The sequence below is a fragment of the Zeus faber genome, assembly GCF_960531495.2.
Source record: "Zeus faber genome assembly, chromosome: 17".
Lineage (NCBI taxonomy): Eukaryota > Metazoa > Chordata > Actinopteri > Zeiformes > Zeidae > Zeus > Zeus faber.
The window spans coordinates 12,251,811-12,278,920 of record NC_137204.1 but is presented as its reverse complement, the minus strand read 5'-3'; the positions used below and the strand labels follow the sequence as shown (position 1 = coordinate 12,278,920).

Below are 27,110 nucleotides of genomic sequence, written 5' to 3'. Positions count from 1 at the left end.
ACTAAGTGTTCTGGAAGAGGCTCTGTCCGGACTATACAGGTGTTCCGGCCTCTGCCAGCAGCACACGCCCTGCACAGCTCATCGCTGCCCGGGACGACCCACCAGGTCTCACAGGGGGACAATGCGCTCAGTTTGCACGGTTTCATACCATATGCATATGTTTCGTTCCATAAGGAGACCTAAAATAAAAACACACTGTTCTGGCATGGCGATCATGGGCACCCCAGCGCTGGCACACACTTTTCGGTACCGTCGGAGAGGGAGACAGGTGCGCAAACTGCGCCCTGTTTGCTCTCTCTCTCCACGCCCCCTTGGGATGGCACGCTAGGCGGCCGTCTATCTCGCCTATAGGAAGAGCCGGCCCTGGACAGCCATATTGGTTGGATTGTGTCCTATTAAATTGCGATCTCTTGTTTGATTAATCATTCAGCTCCTGTAGTGAAAGAAAAGCTCGGTTTAAGGGTAGCGCGGTTGCAGTGCGTAAATTCTGCATGCAAAGTTGCCGAAATGTATTCTACATTTAAAATCCTTTTTCGAAAACAGGAAAAGTTTTGGTAAGGGGAACCCATGGTTCAAATGTCATACCTCTCCCACAGGGGTGAGGTGTGACACTCTTAAACACTCTTGCACATGTGTTACCCAATTGATGATAATAACAAACTTTGCCATTATTGTAAAATGACTAAATATGAATGTTTCACATTACATTAATATCTGTACAACTTGGTTTGGTGCTGTTTCCAATGGTGGGCTTAAAAAAACATCTATACCCTTTCACTTTCAATTTTTTGTTTTTGTAACTCTCGTTGAGTTGCCTCCATCAGCCCGCACACTGAAATATGGAACTGTACTCACTTCTACGCATCCCTTTTCCCCCAGGATGAAGGCAGCGTCGCCTGAGGATATTGAATATTTAAACTGCCAAGAAGAGCTGATGGACGATTTGCACTCCCAGTACAAGCTCGTCGAAAGAATAATAGGTGCGATATTCTGTTCTTGCCTGGTCACGCAAGTTTGTTTTCAAGCGATGAAAGTCTTTAGGACATTGGAATTGATTTGTGATTTTGTTTTTGCTTTTGTTTTGTTTTTTTGAGCAGGGCATTCAAACCAGAAGTCTGCAGCGGGATACCCTGACTATCTGTGCAAGTGGCAGGGTCTGCCGTACTCTGAATGCAGCTGGGAGGACGGAGCGCTCATAGCAAGAAAGTTCCAGAAGTGTATAGATGACTACATGAGCAGAAACCATTCCAAAACCATTCCCGTTAGAGACTGCAAGGTAAATCTGGTTTTGATCTGTTTTGTTTTTTTTGTTTTGAAAATAGGTATCACGATGCTCGATATCGAAACGATACTTATGCCTTAACAAGGGACTCTGGTAATACCACGATTGCAAATTAATTCAAAATCTTCAAGAAGTCACATAAAAAGTAGACAAGAATGGAATGTTCGTCTCTAGATCTGATTTGGCTAAATGGTTATTTATTCACATTCTGCACTGCATATCACTCACTTGCTATTCAATCTATTGAGTGAATCAAATATAATTCATTGACTAGATGAGACATAACCATAAACATTCTGTGAAATATAGAACTATTTCAGAGCAGGGGTGGACGGTATAAACGGTATAGATAGTACACACGCAGGAATCTGCCCTACATTGCCCTTGAGTAGGGTTAGTCTTAATATGGATTTTTCTATACATATCAATTCGGAATGTTTGAAATGGCTTCAATACTCATTTTCGAAATGGTATACCGGTACCAGCTGCGTTTTCTCACTCTCTCTTCTCTCTGACAGCGAGTTGACATTCACCACTGCAGCACCCACATAGCCCGCCTCCTCTCACTCACTCACTCACTCACTCACTTACTCAGTTGTTTTCTGGCTCCTTCGCTAGCTCTGTTAGCCGTCCAGCTCGGGAACAATAGGAAACCCAGGCCAAAGCTATTGCTATCTTGCTAGCAACATCCATGTGGATTTATTATTATCATTTTTAATATATTTAAATTTCAAATTTTAATACATTTTATTACATTACAATTCTCGAAAATTGCGGCGGATGGCGAAATTAAAATTATTTTAAATGGCAAAAAAGGGGAAAAAATAACAAATATTGGAAGTTTTTCAGGGGTGGAAGTTACTTGAGAAAAGATTTTGTATTTCTTTTCTATTTATTATTGCAGTTTTGCGCAGTAAATGTTCTTAAAATACCTCTTTACTATGCGAAATATGTCCTAGTAGTACAGTTAAGAGGATGTAATAGCTTTATATTGAAATTTTAAGTAAAACTAATATGCTGTAATATATACCGTTACGTACGTGCTTCAAATTATATCGTGATATAATTTTTAACGTCCAGCCCTAGTTCAGAGTTCCATCTTTGAAATGCAAGGGAAAAAAATTTGACGTTGTGTATGTTATTAGTATTCATGAGGGGGGGAAAAGCTGAAGCCTACCTTTTAAAAAAATATATTTTATTTATTTAGGTTCTCAAGCAGCGACCCAGGTTTGCGGCCATGAAGAAGCAGCCAGCGTATATTGGATGTGATGGGCTGGAGCTCAGAGACTATCAGATTGACAGTTTGAACTGGATGGCCCACTCATGGTGCAAGTATGATCCATTAAATTGTTTACATGGTTGACACATTATTGCTGCCTTTCATTTGTGTGTGTGCGTGTGTGTGAGTGTGAGCTATAAATGTTTGTATTTATTATATATATATTGATGAATTGTGTGTATTATTAGTTTGCCCAAGACTGTATAAATCTCTCAGATATTATATTAGACTATCGCGCTGATATACTGGAAATGACTGCAGGGATGCCGAGCCCTCCCGCTTGCTCCGTCATATTTCAAATGAGGTGTGATTTCCGCCGGTCAGGTCCGCTGTCGGATTCGTCGTAAAAGTGTCCTTCATTTTGAACCAATGAAACGGTGCCACAATGTTTGTTGTGAACATTTTGCAAAAGACAATCAAAACTTCTGTATCCACGATCGGTGAAGTAGGACGTCCTAAAACTTCCTAATCCTCCGCTGTCCCCCATATCTAGAGGCAACAGCTGCATTCTTGCCGATGAGATGGGCTTGGGCAAGACCATCCAGACGATTTCCTTTCTTAATTACCTGTTCCATGAACACCAGCTGTATGGGCCCTTCTTGCTCGTGGTGCCCCTGTCCACACTGACCTCCTGGCAGAGGGAGATCCAGCTCTGGGCTCCTCTGATGAACGTGGTGGTTTACCTGGGAGACATCAGCAGCAGGAACATGGTAGGTAATAGAATGACTGGATCGGGGACGTTTTGAGTTGGAGCTAATCTTCAAAGAGAATGCGTTGACGTTTTCAGGATGGAGATATCACCATGACCACAGACAAAAAAGTGGAGAAACGACAGACACTTGCAGAATAGGGCTGGGCAAAATCTTCTGTCGTGATGTAGGTTATTTTATGTCTCGATCACGACATGGCACCTTTTCCGTATATTCAATTACAGTATGATATAATATAATTAATATTTAGGTTTGTTGGGGCTCTCAAATTCACACGAGAGGGAAAATTATCTATCTCTCTATCTTAAAATCCCACTTTACACATATTTGCAAAATTGACGGTGTAATCTTTCATTCACTGAAACCTCGAACAAAAGCACCATCGGCAAACGGTAAAAAGGTACTTTGGTAAGACTCGGTAGTCGCCCTCACTTCATGTTGTCGCGGTGTGGTAGCAGGTGCCAAATGTCATAATCCATTAATGGTACCGTTGTGCAACTTGAGATATCCTTATCATCCACACAAGTTGATATTTAGCAACAAAACACAACCGTTCTTTGGCACAGAAAAAAAGGTTTGAAAAAGGACAGGGTTTTTTGATCCGTGCTGTCAGCATGCTGACATGCAGAAAGAGTTAGTCTGCAAGTGGAGTTCAAGTTCTCAACCTGCAATGCAACTCTTTATTAATTCTTAAATCATCAAGGACTGCTGCAATAACACTGTCCTGTGGATGACAAGAGCACCTTTTTTGGCTATCCAAAAACCACCACCAATCCCCCTCTTTGGAGGACTATTTATCATGTTTGGGTCTATAAACAACTGATCACTACTCCAAGAGGGGTAGAATCACCACGGGTTAGATAGTTAAACTCAGAACCAAACAACATTTACACGGAAACATAATCATTGGACGACAACATGTATTGAAAAACAGAGTTAATCAGGTCCAGGAAACTGGAACCACATTTGGGCACGTGGCCCTTTTCCTGTCATAGTTATGGCAGTAAATGGGGGATTAAAGCAGAGGAATGCAACCAGGAGGCGGTGTTTGTAAGGTGGTGTCCACCGGTGAGTGTATAGGACTTATCCCAAGTTCTGGGATAAGTCCTGTACACTCACCGGTGTATAAGGTCGGTATTATGTTGTGGCGCCTTCAAGCAGCGGAAAGGGCCCCGAAGCTTTGCAGCTGCGTAGACACCCCACAGCTGCAGGAAAGCCCCGAGCTCCCTGCCCTGCAGCCACAGAAGACACCCAGGCCCCCAGAGAAGCCGGAGGCCCGCGGGGCATCACCCAGTCCCAGGGAGCACAAGTAGACCTTACACTCCAGGGGTACACACATACAACCCACCCCCAAGTGCAGGCACAAGACGCAGCCACAGCCACAGACGGGCCACAGCCCCAACCGCCCCTCCGCAGGCCCTAACCCACCGGAGCACGGTGCCAACAGTGCCCCAGGCGGGAATCAAACCCAGGACCTTCTTGCTTTTTTAGGAGACGGGTCCTAAGGTCAACTTGCATTGAAAAATGATCAAACTTAATGTATCTATGGTTCTGAAGAAAGCAACGGTGGTTGACAGGTTTAATTTCAGTGTTAGCGAGTGCCTCTCCCCGAGAAGTTGTCGGAACAGCCTTTGGGGATGTGTAGTTGTTATTTCTACATTGTGTACAGCATGTACTTATTTATTTAAAAAAAACCTTGTTCTTTCCTTTTTAGATCCGAACACATGAGTGGATGCACGTCCAAAACAAGAGACTTAAGTTTAACATCCTGCTGACGACATATGAGATACTCCTCAAAGATAAGGTTAGCGTCTGCTCTCATCCATTGAGAATATTTTAGAGATGCATGGTTTATTGTGTGTATTGTCTGATTTGATCAAAATGAGACTTGAACCTATACCAGCTTGCCATCATAAGTAATACCAGTGCTGTAATTGTGTCTTCCTAGTCGTTTCTGGGCAATGTAAGTTGGGCCTTCATCGGTGTCGATGAGGCTCACAGGCTGAAGAATGACGATTCGCTTCTCTACAAGACCATGATGGACTTTAAATCCAACCACAGGCTGCTTATTACTGGAACGCCCTTGCAGAACTCCCTTAAAGAACTCTGGTCGCTTTTGCACTTCATCATGCCCGAGAAGTAAGTCATTAAGTAGAAGTAAGTCCCATAGATCTTCCATCCCATGCGACCTCGTAATGCCTTTTTGTCAAAGCCTGCCGCAGCATCCACCGCCGAATATATATTTATTCCGCGCGACCGCCGCTCGGCCTTGAGTGCCGGTAATGTTTACGTTCAGATCGCTCAAGGGCCTTTTGTGTCCAGGTTCCATTCTTGGGAGATGTTTGAAGAAGATCACGGTAAAGGCAGGGACTCCGGTTATGCCAGTTTGCACAAGGAGCTGGAGCCGTTTCTGCTACGTCGAGTCAAGAAGGATGTGGAAAAGTCACTTCCTGCCAAAGTGGAGCAAATCCTCAGAGTCGAGATGAGCGCTATCCAGAAACAGTATTACAAGTATGAGTGAAAGATGATACTAATTTATAAATAAAAATTATAATTTTTTATTTATTGTATTTAATCACAATTTTTCTGTGATTAGCCTTAAGTAATTGCACGTCTATCTACACTATCATGTACCTGGTAAGGCACATTTTCTATATTTTGTCTTTGTGTGCGTTTGGAAACAATTTGCCACTGTGTGACCAGGTGGATACTGACCAGGAACTACAAGGCTCTCAGCAAAGGCACCAAGGGCAGCACGTCCGGCTTCTTGAACATCATGATGGAGCTGAAGAAGTGCTGCAACCACTGCTACCTTATCAAGCCTCCTGAGGACAATGAGTTCTTCAACAGAGCCGAAGCCTTGCAGGTCCTTCTTTGTTCATTTTTTATCAATAATTATGACGTTGGATTTAACACTTCCGGAGGGCTTTTGTTACGCTAGAGCTGTCAATCAGTTAAATATTTAATCGCATGATTGTCCACAGTTAATCGCCCATTTAAAATTGTTTTTTATCTCTTCTAAATGTATGTTAAAGGGATATTTTTCAAGTGTTGAATACTCTTAAGCTTGCTTTATGCAAATGTGGTAACACGAGTGCAGCCAGTAGTTCTAGTAGTCTTTGTAGTGTGTTCTTTTACTCTTTTTTTCCAACTTTCTTTTCACTCTTAACTTTTTGGATTGCACGCATTGTGTGGATCTCTTTTTATCCTATGGATATGGCTTTTTTCTTATCTATATAACGGTGGCAGAAAACCTTGTATTCAAGGGAACAACTGCTCTCACGCCGAACAATGGGGCACGCAAGCGATGCTTACCCCATCCAGAGGAACGTCTCTGTCCACTCTCATGATAGTGAATCCCGGTAAATCCACATTAGTGTCTGGAGTTGCCGATTAGGCAAGTTTCCCTGAAACAGTAAATTACACTCCCTGTAGCCAGATCGTCAGTTGTTGGCCAGTGTGTTCATGTTCCCCATCATTACCGAAGGCTACTCACTCTCTTCATTAACATCAGGTGGTGCAACCCAGGACATGTCACTGTTAAGGTGACTATCTGCAGTCAGGATATGGAGCTGCTGGTGGTGAATATCTGACCATATTACATGGCCAGGGAGTTCTCACACCATTTTTGTTTGCGTGTACATCTCGCACGCAGAGACGGCCTGTGATGTCATTGTGTGTGTGTGTGTGTGTGTGTGTGTGTGTGCGCCAGAATACTAATATTCATTTCTGTATTCATTTTATCAAAATATAGGACTTTGTGTTAATGGATTGTAGTTTCGAAAGGCCAAAACCACAAGTGATGGACTACAATTTTATTAGTACCCATAATAAAAGCAAATCAAGTTCACATTTATTATTTAAATATGTCCCGTCTTTTAGTAGGCAGGGCACACTACAGAAAGGATTTGTATGCCACTTGCATGCAAGACCGAGTTAATGTGCAAGTGGAGTTCCTATTCCCAACCGGCGATACCCGTCTTTAATATTTATTACAAACCACTTAGCATAACGCCATGCTTTAGTTGGCTTTCACCGACACTGATCAGATCAGAAGGCTGTAGTAGTCTCAATGACAGTTATTGGCAATCAATCCTATCCTTATATTGTCATACATTTTCATTAAAAGCATAGGTTGTGCTATTTTTCAACCCAGGCATGATGATAATGTCGGTTCCTATTATTTCTAACTGAAATTGCTGAAAGATTTAGTATTGAGAAACTTACCGCTCAGCTGCAGCTTCACACTGTGCTGAGATGCCGTCTAATGCGGCAAATGTTTAAGACTTAAATAAACTTCAATGCTAAATCTCCTTTTTGAGAACGGTAAGCTGACAGTACAGTCACATGTCTTCAACATGATTTGAGTAATTGTAACATCACATTTTATTTTTTGCTCTTAGCGCAGTACACTACGAGCATAACATTGGCTACAGTTGTTTGCCGGTAGGAAGCAACACATCTTCCTGTTTGTAGTCGCTGACGTTACTGTGGATGTAACCAAAATAATGAATTTGCTTGCAGAAGCGTTGTCAGGTGTTAATAAAACCCTGAATACCCTGATAAAATGCATGATGTTCAACCATTATTTTTCAATGCAACATATATACATGCCTGACACTATTGTGATTGAAACCTGGTGTTTTATTTTATTTTTTTTAAGTGTTAAAAATGTGCCTTGCTGTGCATTCATTAAATCATCAACAAAGTAAACACTAGAGACTCAGGTGACCTTGATCACGGCCACTTCACTAATACCTTTTTTCCACTGAACCAAAAACAGGCTCACATCTGGCTTTTCTCTTTAATGGGAAAGATTACACCCGGCATTCAGTCCCGGGACAAATGAACCTGCAATAGTCACAGGTTTTTATCGGTTCCAGCTCCGATAGTGATGGGAACATGACACCCAGGCCCGATGCGCGCGCACCGGACCCATGGCACGCCCCTTTTCCAGGGCATTCGTAACTTTGAACATGACACACCAGGAAAAAAAAAAAAAAAGGCATACTTGTCTACTGGCAATGGGAACAGCGTCAATCGTCTATTTTTAGCGGTATTACCCAGGTTTACCACAAAACACATTTCATTTTGGTGTACAAGGGGGAAAAATAACCAAACTGGGTTGACCGATATCGCTCTGTTCTTTGCTACAGCATTTGATCAGGAGCAGCGGCAAGTTGGTTCTGCTGGACAAGCTGCTTGTGCGTCTCAAGGAGCGTGGCCACCGGGTTCTCATTTTCTCCCAGATGGTTCGGATGCTGGACATCCTGGCAGACTACCTAAGAAGCAGACAGTTTCTGTTCCAGGTTGGTATGTGCACCTCAAATCACACGGCGGTTTAAGGTTGTTATTTTAATCAGACAAAGCATAAAGTCTAGCAAAAACAAAAGTATATGCATATTTTCTTTCTATGTATGCGTAATCACCAGGTGTCATGACATTTCACTGCATATATGTATGACTGTATGTATATGTATGTGACAACTTATCTCTTGAGCTTGAACTTGACAAATGTTATTGGGAAATTAAAGTGGGTATTTACATATTTGGTCTTTCATTTTGACCTTGTGTAGAGATTAGATGGCTCCATAAAGGGAGAGATGAGGAAGCAAGCTTTGGACCATTTCAATGCAGAGGGCTCAGAGGTAAGTGCTACACACGGTTAAAGTATTGTGTGTGTGTGTGTGTGTGTGTGTGTGTGTGTGTGTGTGTGTGTGTGTGTGTGTGTGTATACCGATCACCACAACATCAAAACCACTGCAATTGAAGTGATTAACATTGATTATCTCGTTCCAATGGCACCTGTCAAGGGGTGGGATATACGTATTAGGCAGGAAGTGAACAGTCAGTTCTTGAAGTTGATGTGTTGAAAGCAGGAACAATGGAAAAGTGTAAGAATCTGAGCAGAAAAGGGCGAACTTGAGATGGCTAGACGACTGGGTCAGAGCATCTCCAAAACGACGGGTCTTGTGGGGTATTCCCGGTATGCAGTGGTTGGTACCTACCAAAAGTGGTCCAATCGGTGATCTGGCAACAGGGTCATTGATGCACGTGGTGCGTTTGGTCCGCTTCTACAGAAGAGCTACTGTAGCACAAATTGCTGAAAAAGTTAATGCTGGCTGTGTAGAAAGGTGTCAGAACACAGAATGCACAACAGCTTGCTGCATATGGGGCTGTGTAGCCCCAGATCAGTCAGCGTGCCTATGCTGACCCCACCCAACATGTACAATGGGCATGTGAGCGTCAGAAATGGACCATGCAGTATTGGTAGGTGACCTGGTCTGATGAATCAAGTTTTCTTTTACATCATGTGGATGGCCAAGTGTGTGTGCGTTGTTTACCTGGGGAAGAGATGGCACCAGGATGTACTATGGGAAGAAGGCAAGCTGGTGGAGGCAGTTTGATGTTCTGGGGAATGTTCTGCTGGGAAACCTTGGGTCCTGGCATTCATGTAGATATTACACGTATCACCTACCTAAACATTGTTGCAGGCCAAGTTTCTTAACTGCCCTCATGGCAGTGGCCTCTTTCAGCAGGATAATGTGCCCTGCCACACTGCAAAAGTTGTTCGGGAGTGGTTTGGGGAACATGAGAGAGTTCAAGGTGTTGACTTATCCTCCAAATTCCACGGATCTCAATCCGATCGAGCATCTATGGGATGTGCTGGAAACCTGATCCATGGGTATAACCCGATGGAGCATCCCAAAAAAAAAAGCCTGATCCATGCGGGGCCCCACCTTGCAACTTACAGGACTTATAGGATCTGTTGCTTACGTATTGGTGCCAGATACCACAGGACACCTTCAGAGGTCACCTTCAGAGGTCAAGTGGAGTCCATGCCTTAATGGGTCAGGGCTGTTTTGGCAGCACCAGGGGGAGCTACACAATATTAGACGGATGTTTTTAATGGTGTGGCTAATCGGTGTATTAACACTATGCCATGTATGTACTACACTATATGGAAAAGGATATATTTTCTGCCCGCTTGGTGTTGTTTTTGTTATTATTAATAATAATACATATTTTGGTTTCCCCACTCAGGATTTCTGCTTCCTGTTATCAACAAGGGCTGGCGGTCTGGGCATCAACCTGGCATCTGCTGACACAGTAGTGATCTTTGACTCTGACTGGAACCCACAGAATGATCTGCAGGCCCAGGCCAGGGCTCATCGAATCGGTCAAAAGAGACAGGTACACGCTCAGTCAAATACGTATATACATGGCCTTGTGTGTTTTTTTTTTTTTGTTTGTTTTTTTTTTTTTATTTTTCTTTCTTTCTTTAATTTTAATTTGTTTTTGCGCATAGGTGAACATCTACCGCTTGGTGACCAAGGGCTCCGTGGAGGAGGAGATCATCGAGCGGGCCAAGAAAAAGATGGTGCTAGACCACCTGGTCATTCAAAGAATGGACACGACTGGAAAGACTGTCCTCCACACAGGTGCTGCTCCTTCAAGGTAAGCGATATTTGCAAAAATAAAATAAGAAATTCATTCTGCTATGATTTTTTTATTCATTTTTTCTCTCAGTTGACATTTGACAAGTTTTTGTTCACAGTCAAAGTTTGATAGCCAAGTTGTTCAGCCAAAAATGTCACTAAATGCTGGTGCAGTTGCAATAAAACATTGTCATATTGTTTTCTTGTTGCTGTAAGGCTCAATTTAAAACCAGATGTTCCAACTCTAAATCAGTGTATGACTAGAATTTAGTATTTCCAACATAAAGATATAAATATGAAGTATCTTCACAAAATGGTATTGGAAAAATATTAAACTCCCAAATACAGATCTCGCTTAGTGCTTCTGCGTTTTGTTGAATTATTGCCAGAAAAAAAACATTTTTTACTCGAAATATTTAGTTACCTTTTTCATTGCTTGCAGTTCTACTCCCTTCAACAAAGAGGAATTGTCTGCCATCTTGAAGTTTGGTGCCGAAGAGCTTTTTAAAGAGCCGGAGGGCGAAGAGCAGGAACCTCAGGTTTGCGGCACAAAAATCTGTATTGTGACATAGAATGTTTGCTAGTTTGCGCTAACATGAAATCTTCTTCTGCACTATAGGAAATGGATATTGACGAGATCCTTAAAAGAGCAGAGACCAGGGAAAATGACCCCGGACCCTCCACCGTGGGTGAAGAGCTTCTGTCTCAATTTAAGGTGAATAAAACCATTTTAGATGCTGCCGTTATGTAGGAAAGGGTGGTAAAAACGTACAGTACACCTGTAGCAATATGTCCCATGATATGGATTTATTTTTATCATTTGTACTAGAGGAGACAAGACTTTTCTGGTTAAATGATGGGTTGACTATTTCTCTTTACAGGCCTTGTTAAAATGTTAAAATGTTGGTTCCTATCATTTATACCTGTTCATAGCACAACTTCACTGAATGCTTTACTATTGAGAAACTTACCACTGCTGCAGCTTCTCACTGTGCTTAAATGCAGTCCAATGGGGTAAAAGTTTAGACCTTAAAAATGGATATTTACTTTTTTGAAAACAGGAAGTTTGCAATGAGATTGTAGTCAGATGGTGTGAAATGTGCATTTTATCAGGCTTTTTGGGGATTTGGTTATTTCAGCACTAACATAAGAAACAGGAAGTTGTGTCGCTTCTTACTGGCAACCAAATGTTAGCCAATGTTATGCTTTTAGATGTACTGTGCAATCACAAAGGTTGTTCTGAATTAAATGTGACAATGTGAAGGACACAGTGAGACATGTCTGACTAGCGAGTTGTCCGTTTCGAATACAAAGATTTCATATTTTTAAGGCTTAAAAGCTTTTAAAAGCTACAAAGCGATGAGTAATACATTCCTAAATAATAAAGCGTTCAACAAGTTTGTGCTATGAACAGTTATAAATGTTATTTTTATATTTATTATTATTTTTAGCACGAGTGAGTGCCGACACTAGTGTGCTCTATTCATAGTGTGGACTTGGTTCAGGTTTAACTGTCAGACCTAGAGCACAAAACGGTTATCTGCAAACTGCTTGCTCATTTGTCATTTGCTAGTTCTGCTAATGATGAGAAAAGCCTTCAGGGATGCATATTTACATTCTTTTTTGTTTTATAAGCAAAAAATAATGTTTAGTTGAGGGAGCTTCTTGACTTTGAGTGTATTTGTTTGAATTAGATTTAATCAGTTACTACTCCTACTACTCAGAGTATAGAGCTGCATGTTCTGTGGAAATTTTCTTAAACAAAACTACAGTGATACAGTCATACATATAAATCATATTACACAGCAATTAGTTTCGGTTGAGAAATATCATTGGGTGAGTCATTCCATGAGTACTGATATAACACGTAAATATTTCTGCAGGCGAAGCCAAATAAATGGCAAAAATCAAATTGGCAACAATTCTCAAGTCTCAAATTGAAGATATAAGAGAAGTAAATGTATTGCTTGATAAAAGCGTTGTTTATAGAGCTATAGTGTCAAATAAATATCAAGTTTGAGATTGTCCTGTTACAGTGTGACTGTGATTCTCTCCAGTTGAAACACAGCCATGCTGAGGTTCATTATAACGGCACTTCCTCTCGTATTATATTTCATTTCCCAACTGGTTTTGTTTTGTTTTGCGACCCGGCAGGTGGCAAACTTCTCTGTGATGGAAGACGACGAAATTGATATCGACTCTGAGCGTAGTCAGCGAAGTTGGGACGACATCATCCCAGGGGAGCAGAGGAGACGGATGGAAGAGGAGGAGAGGCAGAAGGAGTTGGAGGAGATCTACATGCTGCCGCGCATGAGAAATTGTGCAAAGCAGGTAGAGAAAATGTCTTCATTCTATCATCTGAAGAAAAAAATGAAGACTGAATGATGTGTATGTACAAGGTGCATAAAACGTCTTGGTCGATTTGAATATGCTCTTTTGAATCTTTCAATGTAAGAAATGCGCTTGAAACTTTACAAACTAAATAGGATTTTTTTTCCATTAATGCTAAATGAGACAAAAGAATCTAATAAACATCCTCTTGTCATCTTAATATCCTTTTGTAGAAATAATGTCGTCTTGGTAAAAGCAACATGTAGTATATATCATACTAAGGCATCCAGGTGTCTGAAAAGTTTAAAATGCACATTCAAACTGCTGGAAAAGCACTTGAAGCAGCATCATCTATATAGTAAATATATCCCAGAATAGGTCTGGTCCTCCAAGGCAACCTGAAATGGTGCAGTTCTGAAGATCACGTTCTACTTGGTAACTGACCATTGGATTCCATTTGATGTGTGTCCCCAGGTCAGTTTCAATGGTAACGAGGGCCGACGGAGCAGGAACAGGAGGTATTCCGGCTCTGAAAGTGACTCTACTTCCGACCGTAAAAAACCCAAGAAGCGAGGGCGGCCTCGAACCATTCCACGAGAAAACATCAAGGGATTCAGTGACGCAGAGATTCGAAGGTAAGTCCATTGCATGTTTTATTTGTACAAAGTTTTTATTTTTGTACAATCTTCAAATGATTTCACTTGATTTTTAATGTTGTGTTTTCAAGCTTAGAAAAATAAATCCAGCATCTTGCATTTTAAGCATGTTTTCGTTCTTCTTTTTTCTTAACTACAAGTAAATTATGATAGTAGTAGTTATAATAATAGTTATAATTATTCATAGAGCACTTTTCCAAACAAAGTTACAAAGTGCTTCAGAGAAAATCTAATTGAAGATGATAATATAGCAAAAAATAAGTCTGTATTAGGTAATACGCAGAGAAAATAAACAGGCATATAGATAAGACAGTAAATCAACAAGTTAAATTGAAATATGCTAAATTATAACACACACAATTCTGGTCCCTATCAAAACCCCGTCAGCTGATTTGTGAACCATCTAGAGGTGGTTTAAAGTGCTTTGGTTAAGACAAGTAAAAAGGCTGCAGTTGATGAGATAAAAGCTTGAACGCTCTGAGTTGTAAAACAGACTTTTGCAATATTTGTGTGATGATAAGAATAAGATTGGCCCAACCTTGTATTATGCGAAACCTTTAGATCACCATTGAATACATTTCTTACAGTAGATTAGTAGTGATTTGCTGTGACGCAATGACGAGGCTTTCTGTTTTGTCAGTTCAGCTGCAGGAAATTAGTTGACTTCCAGTTTCTCTCATCACCAAAGCATTTCTGTAGTGAATTCAGTTTACCGTCAGTTGGATTAACGGGAACGTGCGTTCTCAGTATAGTAGGGCGTGGAGATGTCACGTCTCTGAATGATGTGGCCTGAAGGGTAAATATGTATAAAGAGAATAAAATTGGACCTAGAATTGACGCTTGTGGCACACCACACTTGACCTGAAAGGGAGGAGTCCTAGTTAGTTTGTTTATGGAGAAACAAGCACTTCCTGTCAGACAAGTAGAAGGAAAGCAACCAAGTAATCTGGGACACAAGCAGAAAACAGTGCCAACGGGGTCTTGGTTGATTCCATTACTTTTAGAAGAAATATTGTGGGAATTCTCTGGAGAGGGCAAGAGGAAGAATGGGACACACTCTCTAGGAATACAGAGTGAAAAGTGAAAAGTGTCTGAAGGTGTCCTGGTCCAGAAGGTTAATATTAGAACAGGTAGTAGTCAGGGAAATTTCACTTGATTTTACCTGAATGTACCTGTTCTTTGCATATGAATTAAAAAAATAAATCATTTTGTCGTATGAGATTAAGATGACAACTTTGTTTACTTAATCCACACATGCTAATGAGTTAACTCATAACTTTATAAAACAAATTTCAGATTTGTCAAGAGTTACAAGAAATTTGGTGGGCCACTTGAAAGGTAAGTTTCAACCAATTTTCCTGAAAGCTATTATCATCATTATCATTCATTATCTGCTGAGGTCACTGACTGATCACCTTTTATACTTCGTCAGATTGGACGCTATTGCTCGCGACGCAGAGCTGGCAGATAAATCAGAAAATGACCTGAAGCGCTTGGCAGAAACGGTTCACAACGGCTGTGTACGAACCCTTCGGGAGAACCCATGTGGGCAAGAGAAGACCTCAGGTAGGATAGTTCTTGCTTTGCCATCAAAAAAAAAATGTATTGAATCAAAGTCAATGCTACAATGCTCTTGGGAACAGGGTTAAATGTTGGCTACATAGTACATGCAATACATCATGTTAATTTGCATAAATAGTTTTATAACACACAAACTTAAGTCAAATCAACAGCCACTTTGTCCCAAATTGTTATGGGTCCAAATCAATTGACTAGCCCGGAATTGTGTGTAGAAGATTGTTCCGCTGAGAAGATGCCCAAATGAACACTTATGCTATGTGATAAACGTTTTGTACCACCAGGGGGAAGGAGAGGGAAGGTAAAGGGACCAACGTTTAGGATCTCTGGCGTGCAGGTCAACGCCAAGTTGGTTATTTCTCATGAAGAGGAGCTGGCGCCCCTGCACAAGGCCATTCCTTCTGACCCTGAAGAGAGGAAGAAGTAACCTTTGCAATTATTCTTTTTCTGCTGTAATATAGGCCTATATTTATGCTTTATTCGGTCATCTAAATCAGTTAATTTGTGAAGGCACAAGTGCAGTTAACTTTGTTTTTTGTTTTTCTCAACAGGTATATGATTCCATGCCACTCAAAGGCAGCACACTTTGACATTGACTGGGGGAAGGAAGATGACTCCAGTCTCCTAATAGGAATTTACGAGTATGGCTATGGTAGCTGGGAGATGATTAAGATGGACCCGGACCTCAACCTCACGCATAAAGTAAATTCAATTTATTAATTACATTTAAAACGATAACATTTAAGACTGTTGGGTTTGCAAATTAACCTAAGTATTGTTACTCGCTCAGTGTTGAAAGCTTTTTTTTTTTTTCTTTAATGTGAAGCCGTTTTAAACCGATGACAACAGTTAAAAGGCTACCTCCAGGCAATTTCATGTCCCAGTTTTTGATAATGGGGGGGGTGGTCCATAATTGACTATTGGCATTGCCATAGCAACCAGTTATGAACAAAGCAGATTCTCAATGTGGGCTAGTATCTGCAAAGAAGAGCAGAAATGAACGTAGAAAACACCTCATCCTCAAAAGCTTTGAGGAGGATGATTCCACCTGCTCTCTTGATCCTGTCCCTACTATATATTTTTTTATAGGTTTTCAATAGTGCCTCAAACTCTGCGTTGGAAATGATTAACACATCACTTGAGACTGTTTTTTCCTGATGCTTTTAAAACTGCTGTTGTGAAACCACTGTTGAAGACACACTTGGACTGTGGCGTCCTAGGTCACTAGAGGCCCGTACTAATCCTTTCTTTGAAGCACTATGTGATCAAATGTACAACTTTGTAAATGGAAACACAATTTTAGAGAAGTGTCAGGTTTCAGAGCCAATCATAGCACAGAAACTACCCTCATTAGCACTGACATCAATGAGGTTTCAGTTCTGGTTCTTTTTGGACTTTAGCGCAGCATTTGACTCCGTTGATCACAAAATTGTCATAGATTGTCTGGAGGACTCGGTTGGTCTGTCTGATATATATCCTGAACTGGTTCAGAACATGCTTCCAGCAGGTGATATTATCAGTGAACACAATGTCAATTTCCATAGCAACGGCGACGATACACAACTGTATATTTATGTGGAGCCAAATCTTTCTGATGCCGAAAGTGCTCTCACTTCTTGTCTACTTGCTATAAATAATTGGATAAGTAACAATTGTTTTCAACTAAATAAAGATGAGACAGAAATTATTTTGGTCAGCCCCAAGGCCAAAAGGGAGGAGTGTCCAGAATAGCATTCTTTCATCTTAAAAGCATTGCCAAAATACAGCCCTTCCTAACCCAGAAAGATACTGTAAAGCTAACGAATGTGTTTATTAGAAGTGGATTGGACTTCTGCAATGCCCTTTTCGCTGGTCTTCCTAAAAGGTTGATTGAGAGACTTCAGCTTATTCAAAATTTCGGCAGCTAGACTGAATAAGAAAGCGAGAGCAGATCGCTCCAGTTTTAGTCACAATGCATTGGCTCCCAGTTTCCTTTATTATTGATTTTAAATTCCTCTTACTTGTGTACAAAGCTCTAAATGGCTTCGGACCGGCCTGCATTACAGAATCACTGGTCTCCTACATCTAGAGCCATCTGTCCTTCCACTGCTGGCCTGTTAGAAGTACATCACTGTTAGAAGAACACCCCAGTCAGAAGAAGAGTGGCGATGCAGCCTTTTTAAACTAGTAAGCTACCAAACCATAATAGAGAGGCAGACTCTAGGTGCTTTCAGACGGATGCTAAAAACTTATCTTTTCAGTTCAGGTGTCAATGAGTCTTCTTAATTGTTTTTAAATTGATCTTCTAATGTAATTTTCTATAATTATGCTTGTTTGCATATTCTTATCCTGTTGGTACTTGATTTTTATTCTTTTAATGCTTGTATTCTACTTTGTCTTTATTTTACACTCATAGAAAGTTTAGACATCCCAATCCAACAGGAGAACTGAATTGTGTTAAATGGTCAATTTCGATCGCTGTGTTTAACAAGCTCATTGTTTTCGTCACAGTTAATTCCCAAGATATTTACTGGTGAGGATTTACTAATCATAGTCTCCACATGTGGGAGGGAGCCTGTTTGGTAATGACTAAGATACATTCATGAGTTCATTTTCCTGGAAATTGTACCCAAGCTAACTTGATTTAACCACAATCTCAGAGATTTACCGGAAATTTGAGGTGTGAATCTTGATCATTGTATTTAACAAGCTTGTTCCAATGACAGTAAAATCCTAAACTCCATTGAAATAAGGAAATTATTGGAAGAGGAACGATTGTGATCTTTCGTGATCTGTAATTGATGACCCCAAATCTGAAAATTGGTAATATTTACCCCCTTTTTTTTTTTTTTTTTAATCTATTTTGCTTGTTAGATTTTTTTTTTTTTTTTTTTTTTTTTGGTCTACTTTATTAGCTTCTTACCCTGTTTTCAATTTTTCGATCTTTGCTTTTATTGTTACTATTTGATGGCCTTCTTTTAATGTGAAGCACTTTGAGTTACATGTAATGTATTAAAGGTGCTATACAAATAAAGATTATTATTATTGATAATAATAATAATCATATTAATATTTAGCTTGCTCCATAGACTTGTTATTGAAAGGCTACAGTTGTGCAGTCACAAAGGTGATGTCCGATTACGGAAGTGTGAAACAAACTCAACATGTACACCGACAGCTCATTATTCTTAAAAACAAAGATGGCTGAGTGAATAACGTGTAACTCATTTACGTTGTTTCTTTCCTTGTCGATTAGCTTCTCCCAGATGACCCCGACAAGAAACCCCAGGCCAAACAGCTCCAAACAAGAGCAGACTACCTCATCAAACTACTAAGCAAGGATTTGGCCAAAAAGGAAGCTCAAAGACAAGCAGGCTCTGTAAGTTGGACAAGTTCAATTCATTCAGCTTCCTTTGGACTATACTCATACTACTGTGATGATTGATTAATCTCAGGTGAATAACATTGTGTAACTATTTCATAGCCTGAAATCCAGCTATTTGTAGCCCCTTTAGTGTCCACCCCACTGAAAATCCTCTAGCAGCGCTACTGCATGGGGGAAATTCATGAAATAATTTTTCATCCTACTCAAGCTAAAGTCGCTCATGGCACTTAGTCTTGGCTCAGTCACAATCACTCTTCTTTCTATGGATGTAGGCCAATTCGAGGAAGAAGAAACCAAGAAGTAAAAAAAACAAAGCCCTAAAGTCCATCAAGGTGAATGAGGTGATAAAGAGTCCATCCTCAGATCCACCCTCAGACAAAAGGTCAGAAGAAGAGGACGAGGTGCCAGACGACCAGGTACTTCAGTCTGCTGCAATGTTATACAGTGTCGTCTGAAACCTCACATATCCAATCTTGCCGCTTCCTTAGAGGGTAGTTTCTTTATTTTTCAACTCAGGCCTCATTGTTTCCCATCAATAATCCCCTTGCTTCCCATCCTCTCGCTGAAGGCTTTACTATTGAGCTGTACTTACCATCCAGTGTGGCAACTATTTAAGCCTTATACCTTTCCTATTTGAGACAGTCTTTATAGGCTTTATCGCACAGCAGGAACTTTTTCATAGTTCTTTTGGTCATATTTTGTGTCTGCACTGCAGGAACTAGGAAGGATCATATTTTTGAGAACGTCTTTTTGAGGGTCTTTTTTAGCTCCTACTCCAGGGCAGGGACTAACAGTACACCAAAATCTATTTCTGAACATTTGAGGCTAGGAAATAAGCAATCCAGTTGCTGAATCTTCGCTCATATTAGATCTACAAGGCCTCAGTTAAAAGTTAAGTCCAAATTTCGTAAGGGACAAGGGACAAGGGACTGTCTACTTGCGTCACTGAAGGTTCTTCTTGTGCCGGTTAGTCCCCGCCCTGAAGTGGGAGCTAAAAAGTCCCTTAAAATGGTGTTCTAAGAACTAGGATCGTTCCTTGCTTCTGCAGTGTGGATGTAAAAAAAAAAAAAAAAAGGGACAGTTCCGCTAAAAGTTCTTAGAACTATGAAAAGGGTCCTACGGTGCTACGCTTTGCATGTGCTGAAATGAGTTTGGGCGGGGGTGCTACTGCACCTTACTTGTTGTGTCTTTCAATGTGAAGTGTCAAATCGTTCCGGCCCCTTCCAGGAAGTAGTGCCGGCGAAGCCCCCACCCAGGAAAGCGCGGGCAGAGCGAGCGGTCACAAAAGAAGACCCCGACGAGGAGCCCCTGTCACCGTCGGAGGAGAAGGAGGTCAAGGAGAAGGAGGCGAAGAAAGACTGCAAGAAAGAGAAGAAGGAGGAGAGCCGCGACGTAAAGGAGAAGAAAGAGCCGAAAGAGAAAAAAGAGTCAAAGACCCTCGAGCCAGTCCATAAGCAAGAAGAAGTGTTGGAAAAGGTGAAAATAAAGGGGGAAAAAAAACAAGTTTGAATTGAGGGTTTTACAGAACTGATGTTGATGTCGATTTTTTTTTTCTCGCCTTTTGAAGCAGAACGAGGTGAAGGCCGAGCCACGAGACAAAGCAAAGAAAGTTTCGGACACACCGGTCCATATAACGGCCATCGGTGAGAATGTGCCGATCTCCGAGGAGGCTGAAGAGCTGGACCAAAAGACCTTCAGCGTGGTAGGTCCAATAAAAACAATCCAAATAAATCCCCGCCCCACCCCCATCATTGGCAGATAGTACAAAAAATAAAATAAAATGGGGGAAAAAATGTCCTCCTCGTTCTCCAGTGCAAAGAGAGGATGCGGCCGGTGAAGGCGGCTCTGAAGCAGCTGGACAGACCGGAGAAGGGCCTCTCGGAGCGGGAGCAGCTGGAGCACACGAGGCAGTGCCTCATCAAGATCGGGGACCACATCACAGAGTGCCTGAAGGAGTATTCCAACCCTGAGCAGATTAAACAGTGGAGAAAGTTAGTATCGCCCTGGTCGTGTCTTCATCATCGTCATCATCGCCCCTTCGCTGCTCGAGCTCCTCTCCTTGAACAGTGAAGGCTTAGGAATGCGTCTTGTAAAGCGTTATCTACCTAAGTCCTCAAAGCCACCTCCCAGAAATGTCTCTGCTGGTTGTATTAGTAACAATGGAAATCCGTCAGTCACTTGTTTTATTTTCATTTTTTTACCATGAACCTTTTTCACCAGAGCTTGACGAAATCAGTGATTTTTGTCACGAACACACAGCAAATTCAATTGTGTTGCTGTGTTAGAAAATATGTCAGTGGCCTTTTTAGGAAGAAACTCTTGTTACTCAATGTCCTCCAATATCCTCTTGTGCTTTTGTTTTTTTTTGTTGTTTTACAGAAACCTGTGGATATTTGTCTCCAAGTTCACTGAATTTGATGCAAGGAAATTGCACAAACTCTACAAGCACGCCATCAAGAAGCGACAGGAAAACGCCCAGGTATGTGAGATCCTCTGCGGTCCAGTATTGTGACGTAGCGGCACATTGCTCCGGCTACGAGGGTAACTGACAGCGACGTGGTGTTTCTGTTCCACCAGGCAGCGGATCAGAACAGCGGTTCTGTCAATACCTCTGGCTTGAAACATGCAGGTACAACCTCAATCCCCTCGGAGTGTGTCGTTGTCGTCGTTGCTCTGGTCCCAGCGGCGCTTTTCTTTTGACTTCTTCCCTCCTCGCCCCTACAGACCTCGAGCGGCTAAAGGACAACTGTCATTACGACGACAGCAGCAGGGACAGCTACAGCTCCGAGAGGCACCAGCCCCCCGGCGGCAGGTACCACGAGCGCAGTGCCAGCAAGGAGCGGCACGCCTCGGAGCCCCCCAGGAAGAGCAACGCGGGTGGTGATGCGAGGAAAAGGCCGTACTCCTCCTTCAGCAACGGCAAAGACCACCGGGACCACTACAGGACCGATGGCGGCAGGGATCGAGACAGACAGGACAGGTGCGGAGGCGGTGGAGGCGGTGGAGGCTCTCTTCCTAAAAACCTCTTCTTCCACAGCTCCTTTAGTTTCAAGTTGTTGGATTAGATTTTTGTTGTCATTTGTGAAGAATTTTACCAACAAAACCCGGAACTCAGAGTCATTTATAATGCAATGAAATGCTCAATCTTCAAGCAAATCCCAACAATGCAAAAATAAAAGGAAAAGTAGTAATATAAGTCGACAGTCTGTAAAAACTTTTTTTTTTTTTTTTTCCAAAGAATTAAGCATAATTAAAAGTAAAGTGAGTCAAAACAAGTAAAGCCTGATTTATGCTTCTGCGTGGCTACACGTAAACGTTTCTGCTGAGCTACGCAGCGACGGGGGTTTAATGGGTAACCGTAGCTCACAGAGGAGCTGACGCACACAGCTCCAAAATCTCCGCAGCACGTAGCCCTGCGCATCAAAACATGCTGATTGGTTGAATTGTCCCAACTTCCTGTTGGGGGGTGCTTTCGAAACGGCAAATCCAATATAGCAGATAGAGGTTTGAAAGCGGATTTCTATTTGCTTAACCATATTTCTGGGTTAAGTTCTTAAATAAAAGTTTGGGCAGTGGGATAAAACAGTTTTCCCTGTTTTCTGCACATTTAATAAGCAGAATCCAGCGTTAAGCAGCTCTTGCAATGCGTGTCCACAAAACGTAGAGTACTTAAACAAAGAAGAGGCGACAAAAAGGCTCCAAAAAAGAATGACTCATCGTGGTTTTGCTGAACCCTAACTCGGCCGCTATGTGTTGCAGATACTACAGCGACACTAAGCACAGGAAGCTGGAGGACCATCAGCAGCAGCAGCAGCAGCGCTCCGGCAGGGACCACCGCTCTGACCGGGACGGCAAGGAGCACTCCTCCCACTCCGAGCCGCGCTCGTCCTCGAGGGACTCCTACCGCTACCACTCGGACTGGCACGGCGACCAGCGGGCGTCGGCCAGCGGCGCGCGCTCGCCCCGCGACCAGCGCTCCCCGTACGACTCGCGCTCCCCGCTGGGCCACCGCTCGCCCTTCGAGTACTCCTCCGACCACCGGAGTACGCCGGAGCACATCTGGAACAGCCGCAAGACATAGCGGGCTTCCGGACTCCGGTTCTGCCGGCGCTAACATTTCATAGACTCCTACATCCAGTGAAAATGCCTTATGGGGGGGAGGGTGGTGTAGACGGAACCAAAAGAAGCTGTGCGACGCTAAGATGTACTACATATCCCGTTCAAAAGGCAGCAGCTACAGATGCATATTTTTGTATTGACAGAGACATGAGCTGCGCTGCGCTGGACTCGGCACGGCGGTCGTCCTAGTTCCTGGGGTTATTTTTCTAAAAAAACAAACAAAAAAAAAAAAAAATGTCAAACAACCTTTTTTTTTTTTTTTTTTTTAAACATTGAAAACATGGACACACAACAACCTTGACACTGGATTCCGCATTTTTTGGGGATTTTGACTGTTCTCTCCTGTCCTCTCACCATCTCTCTCCGCCCCCGACCCCAACCCCATGCACCCCCTCCTCTCGCTCGCTTTCCCGGCTGGGCGGAACCGGGCGTACTGCGCAGCGTAGATCACCGATCATGTTGAGAGTTGTCGTCAGCGCTCTCCTTTCAGAGTACCTCATTTCTACAAATTCTTCCTTTCTCTGTCTGCGTGAGTTTCTCTTTTCACCATCCAACGTAAAGTATTAAATTGTCTGCTGTAATTTATACACATATGTGTCTATATATGTATACATATATTTATATTTCTGTGTGTATACATAAACATATATATGTGTATATGTAGATGTGTATGTATATACGTATATATGTCTGTGTACACGTATATATGCATGTGTGTGTTTATGTATATATGTATATGTCTATGTATATATATGTATACTGTATGTGTGTGTGGATTTCTGAGCAGCAGGTTACCTTTACATGAATAATAGACTTGTAAATGATTGTAATATAGTGAATCAATGGTCTTTTCTATTTTTTATTTTTTTTATTTTTTTCCTCTCAGGCTTTGGATTTGTTCTGATTCAACCATTTTCCATCAACTCAGGCTTTTCTTGTCAGTATATTGGCGAGTTTTTCCACGATATCCAGAATGTACCTTTTATGGGAACGGGAGACTAATTCCAGCGATCTATTTTGTTAGCCGTGGTATGTTTTTGATTTGCTAATGTTCAGTTCTTTCTTAAATAGTGTGTCTGAATCAAAATATATATATATTTTTTAAAGAGCTGACTTTTTATTAAATTGGTCTGGAGAACCCCGTCACACACAAAAGACCCAGCTTGGTGTTAAAAAAACAAACAAACAAAAAAAAAAAACGGACTTTCTTTGTTGATTTTTTTTTTTTCTTTTTTTTTTTCCCTTTTATTTTGGAATTTTGAAGTAGCAATAATATGGATCCTCTATGCAGACAAGTGTGTTTCTGGTAATTAAGTCAAATTGCTGTTCCACTTCAATGTTGTATATAAATTTGCTCTATATTTCAAAATGAATTTCCACTGAAAGTGCATGATTTTTTTAAAAAGATGATTGTTTTCTAGAGTTGTTTATAAAGCCATTAAACTGGAAACACTGCACTCCCATGCATTTGGAGTCTCCTCTGTTCCTGCGGGGATACGATAACGGGATCTGATGCTCCTCGACGTGTCTTTTTAGAAATAAACACACCAGGCCAGTGAAATGAAGTTCCAAAATCTCGTGATTTAATGGTGGCATACAGATGCCCTTAACCAAAATAAAGGAAAATTAACATGTTCTTACGTGAAAAGATTGCATTTGTTATAACCTGGAAAGATCACTTTATTTTGTGAAAGCAGTCAAGCTATACACAGATTAGATTAAAGCGCAAACTCTTGAACTTGAATTTATATGGTTAACATCGGTTAGGTATGTTAATGTGTTATTCCACTGCTTTATAGAATATTGGATATGGTGGCAATCGGTCATCAGCTCACTCTGAAGAGCAAGCTTTTATTCAGGTATTATTATTATTTATTATTATGTATGTGTTTTTGTGTAAGCTGCCCTCTGTTAATAACTTTACTACTGCACGTTTTCTTTTCTTTTTTTTTTATTGGACGATGACTGACTAAACGAACTATTCTTGAACTGTTCCACAACAGCAATCGGTAATAAAACAGGTTTAATTTTGACCAGTGACTTAAAACTGAAATAAAACACAAGTCGCTTCAAAATTGAGCTCAAACGCCGCATCGCATATAAAGCTCAAATGAAACAAAAGCCCTTAAAAATAAAAATTCATAGAATACGTTATTGTTCACAGACGTAGATTGACGTAGCTCCTGTTGTTATTTTGGATAATAAAATCATTTTGTGAATCGATTGCCTTCCATGTGGTTTACAATATTTGCATTAATATATTATTCGTTTTTACTAATTACAGTGGGGATCGGAGTAAACACTTTTCATTATTTATCTTGTATGGTCAATTTTCACATACATAAATATCATGTTCGTGATAACGTTTCATTTTAATTTTTTTTTTTTTTTTTTTTACAATTTAAAGCTTCAGAACCAAACTCCGCCGATCCGGAAGTGCATTTTCAATTACTTCCGGTGCGCCCTGGCTTTGACTCCGCGTCCCCCGCCGGGCGTTATCGAACGGTGGTTTTGACCGCCTCAAGATGGCGGCGGGGCAGACGCATCTCGGCTCCGCGCCACTATGGCAGCACCGTCGGCGTCTCCATCACCCGGGGCCGCGGCCGGGGCCGCTTCGCGGTTGAGGCGGACTGCGATGACCACGCCGTCCGTGAGGGGGGGATCTCCGCGCCTCCGGTATCGCCTCGTAGCGCGGATGACCATGACGCCGGTGCGTTTTGTCACCGCTCGCTGGCTGGTGGCAGAGCGGACGGCGGGCGAATAGCAAGGCGGACGCCGCGGGAGGTGAGTCGCCTTTTCAAACGCGTCCAACGGGCCACGACGTTCCCGGCATTCCTCGTTCCGTTTCTCGGTTCACCCGTCGTCACAGTTCGGGTCCAATTCCGTTCACCCAATTGGGCCGCGGCAGGGTCGGGGCGGCGGTCGCGCACCTGGCTGCCGCCGGACCCGCTGCGCGCACCGACGGAGCCGGCGGCGTTTCGACGGGTACGCGCGTCGTTTGCGCAGCGCCGCGCCTTGCGGTTGCCCCGGCGGCTCCTCGCCCCCCGGGGGCTGTGGTCTGGTTTGATGCCGACGGGTGCGCTCCGTCTCCAGTGCGAACTCTAATGTTGTTTTTTAATATATATATCTTGAGACGTGTTGTTATTCTATGAGAGAAAAATGCACATGATCAACCATTGGAATGCTGTTTTTATATAGGACAATGGCTTTTCTTATCATACGTAGTTTTAAAACTCATTGTCTCTGGGTTTTAATGAGTCTCTCGGAGTTTAATATGAAGAGACTGTTATTTCTAAGAAAATAATAATAATAATAAAAATAAAAAAAGTCAATTGTAGTAATGGACCACATTCCACCCTCACTTATCCTTGTGTGGAGATAAGGGTAACCCCAGGGGGGCTTAAAAGAGCGTTTTGTGCCACAGCAGGGTTGTGTCTGTGGCCGGAGTTGGACTGTCAGACTCACTGTGTGAGGGGAACACCCAGGGATGTGACTGAGGGTCACAGGGTTGTAAATGACACCTGACCACTGGCACACAACCTTTCTTTGGTGTAAAGCCCTCTTCGTCAGTAATAGGGGCAGACTGATCAGAACACTGCTTTGAAGCATTTATTCTGCAGAATAAATATCTTTGATACTCTCTGTTTTGTTGTCCTCTCGCCGGGAGATTAACCTCACCGAGCACGCGGGGGAATTTCTCCTCATTTTATTATTATTATTATTATTATTATTATTATTATTACTATTCATTCGTTTGCAGTTGTACGCTTCTGTCACACAACTATTTCCCCAAGAATTTGAAAAAGGAAAAAATGTATTATCGTCTATGCCCCATCATTTATTTTTTTCATTGTGGGATTATATTGATAATACATTGGTTCCTTTGAAATGATTGAAGAGCACATTTGTTTCACAGCCACATGCTGGTACATGGGGAGAATTATGCCAAGTAAAGATTAACTCGTAACCATTGGCCCCAATGTTCCACCTTAGCCCTGGTTGAAATAAAACACCTAACTTAAATTCCTTTATTATTATTATTTTTTTTTGCAAAACTTGAAAAGAAGCATGGTACATAATGCAAAGCTCGTCATTAGTGGTTTTGTTTTTTTTTCTCTTAGATCCTCGCATTTCTCACTTTCATAATGTGGCCGTTCTTAAACTTCAACCTTCTCTGTTGGGGAATGGTTGCAGGTGACATGGTGGTATACAGTGCGTCGGCCTCTATTGATCCGTCACTGGTTTGGGTCACCGGGCTGTGGTGCTGGCTGTTTCTATACTGGTCCTGGACACAGGCTTGGCGCCATTTGGCTCCGGCCCCATTGGGATAGCATGAGTGTCCGGTCCACAGG

The 27,110-nt window shown here is 41.9% G+C and overlaps 1 protein-coding gene across 1 annotated transcript in view; it reads left to right on the top strand.

Annotated features, from left to right (window-relative positions):
- chd1 (chromodomain helicase DNA binding protein 1) overlaps positions 1-25,694 on the top strand; it is a 34,451-nt gene extending 8,757 nt beyond the window's left edge. The window contains exons 8-36 of the mRNA XM_080017927.1: positions 880-980; positions 1,098-1,276; positions 2,490-2,614; positions 3,055-3,271; positions 4,986-5,075; positions 5,220-5,410; positions 5,594-5,782; positions 5,975-6,137; positions 8,428-8,580; positions 8,848-8,919; positions 10,316-10,465; positions 10,581-10,729; positions 11,153-11,249; positions 11,330-11,425; positions 12,865-13,041; positions 13,516-13,676; positions 14,994-15,035; positions 15,130-15,263; positions 15,560-15,698; positions 15,827-15,977; positions 18,511-18,633; positions 18,912-19,055; positions 19,867-20,115; positions 20,207-20,341; positions 20,452-20,630; positions 21,019-21,118; positions 21,217-21,268; positions 21,364-21,619; positions 22,399-25,694. Coding sequence (XP_079874053.1) covers positions 880-980; positions 1,098-1,276; positions 2,490-2,614; positions 3,055-3,271; positions 4,986-5,075; positions 5,220-5,410; positions 5,594-5,782; positions 5,975-6,137; positions 8,428-8,580; positions 8,848-8,919; positions 10,316-10,465; positions 10,581-10,729; positions 11,153-11,249; positions 11,330-11,425; positions 12,865-13,041; positions 13,516-13,676; positions 14,994-15,035; positions 15,130-15,263; positions 15,560-15,698; positions 15,827-15,977; positions 18,511-18,633; positions 18,912-19,055; positions 19,867-20,115; positions 20,207-20,341; positions 20,452-20,630; positions 21,019-21,118; positions 21,217-21,268; positions 21,364-21,619; positions 22,399-22,720 — 4,336 coding nt within the window. The 3' untranslated portion in view covers positions 22,721-25,694. The remainder of the gene's footprint in view (positions 1-879; positions 981-1,097; positions 1,277-2,489; positions 2,615-3,054; positions 3,272-4,985; positions 5,076-5,219; positions 5,411-5,593; positions 5,783-5,974; positions 6,138-8,427; positions 8,581-8,847; positions 8,920-10,315; positions 10,466-10,580; positions 10,730-11,152; positions 11,250-11,329; positions 11,426-12,864; positions 13,042-13,515; positions 13,677-14,993; positions 15,036-15,129; positions 15,264-15,559; positions 15,699-15,826; positions 15,978-18,510; positions 18,634-18,911; positions 19,056-19,866; positions 20,116-20,206; positions 20,342-20,451; positions 20,631-21,018; positions 21,119-21,216; positions 21,269-21,363; positions 21,620-22,398) is intronic.
- The last annotated feature ends 1,416 nt before the right edge of the window (positions 25,695-27,110 follow it).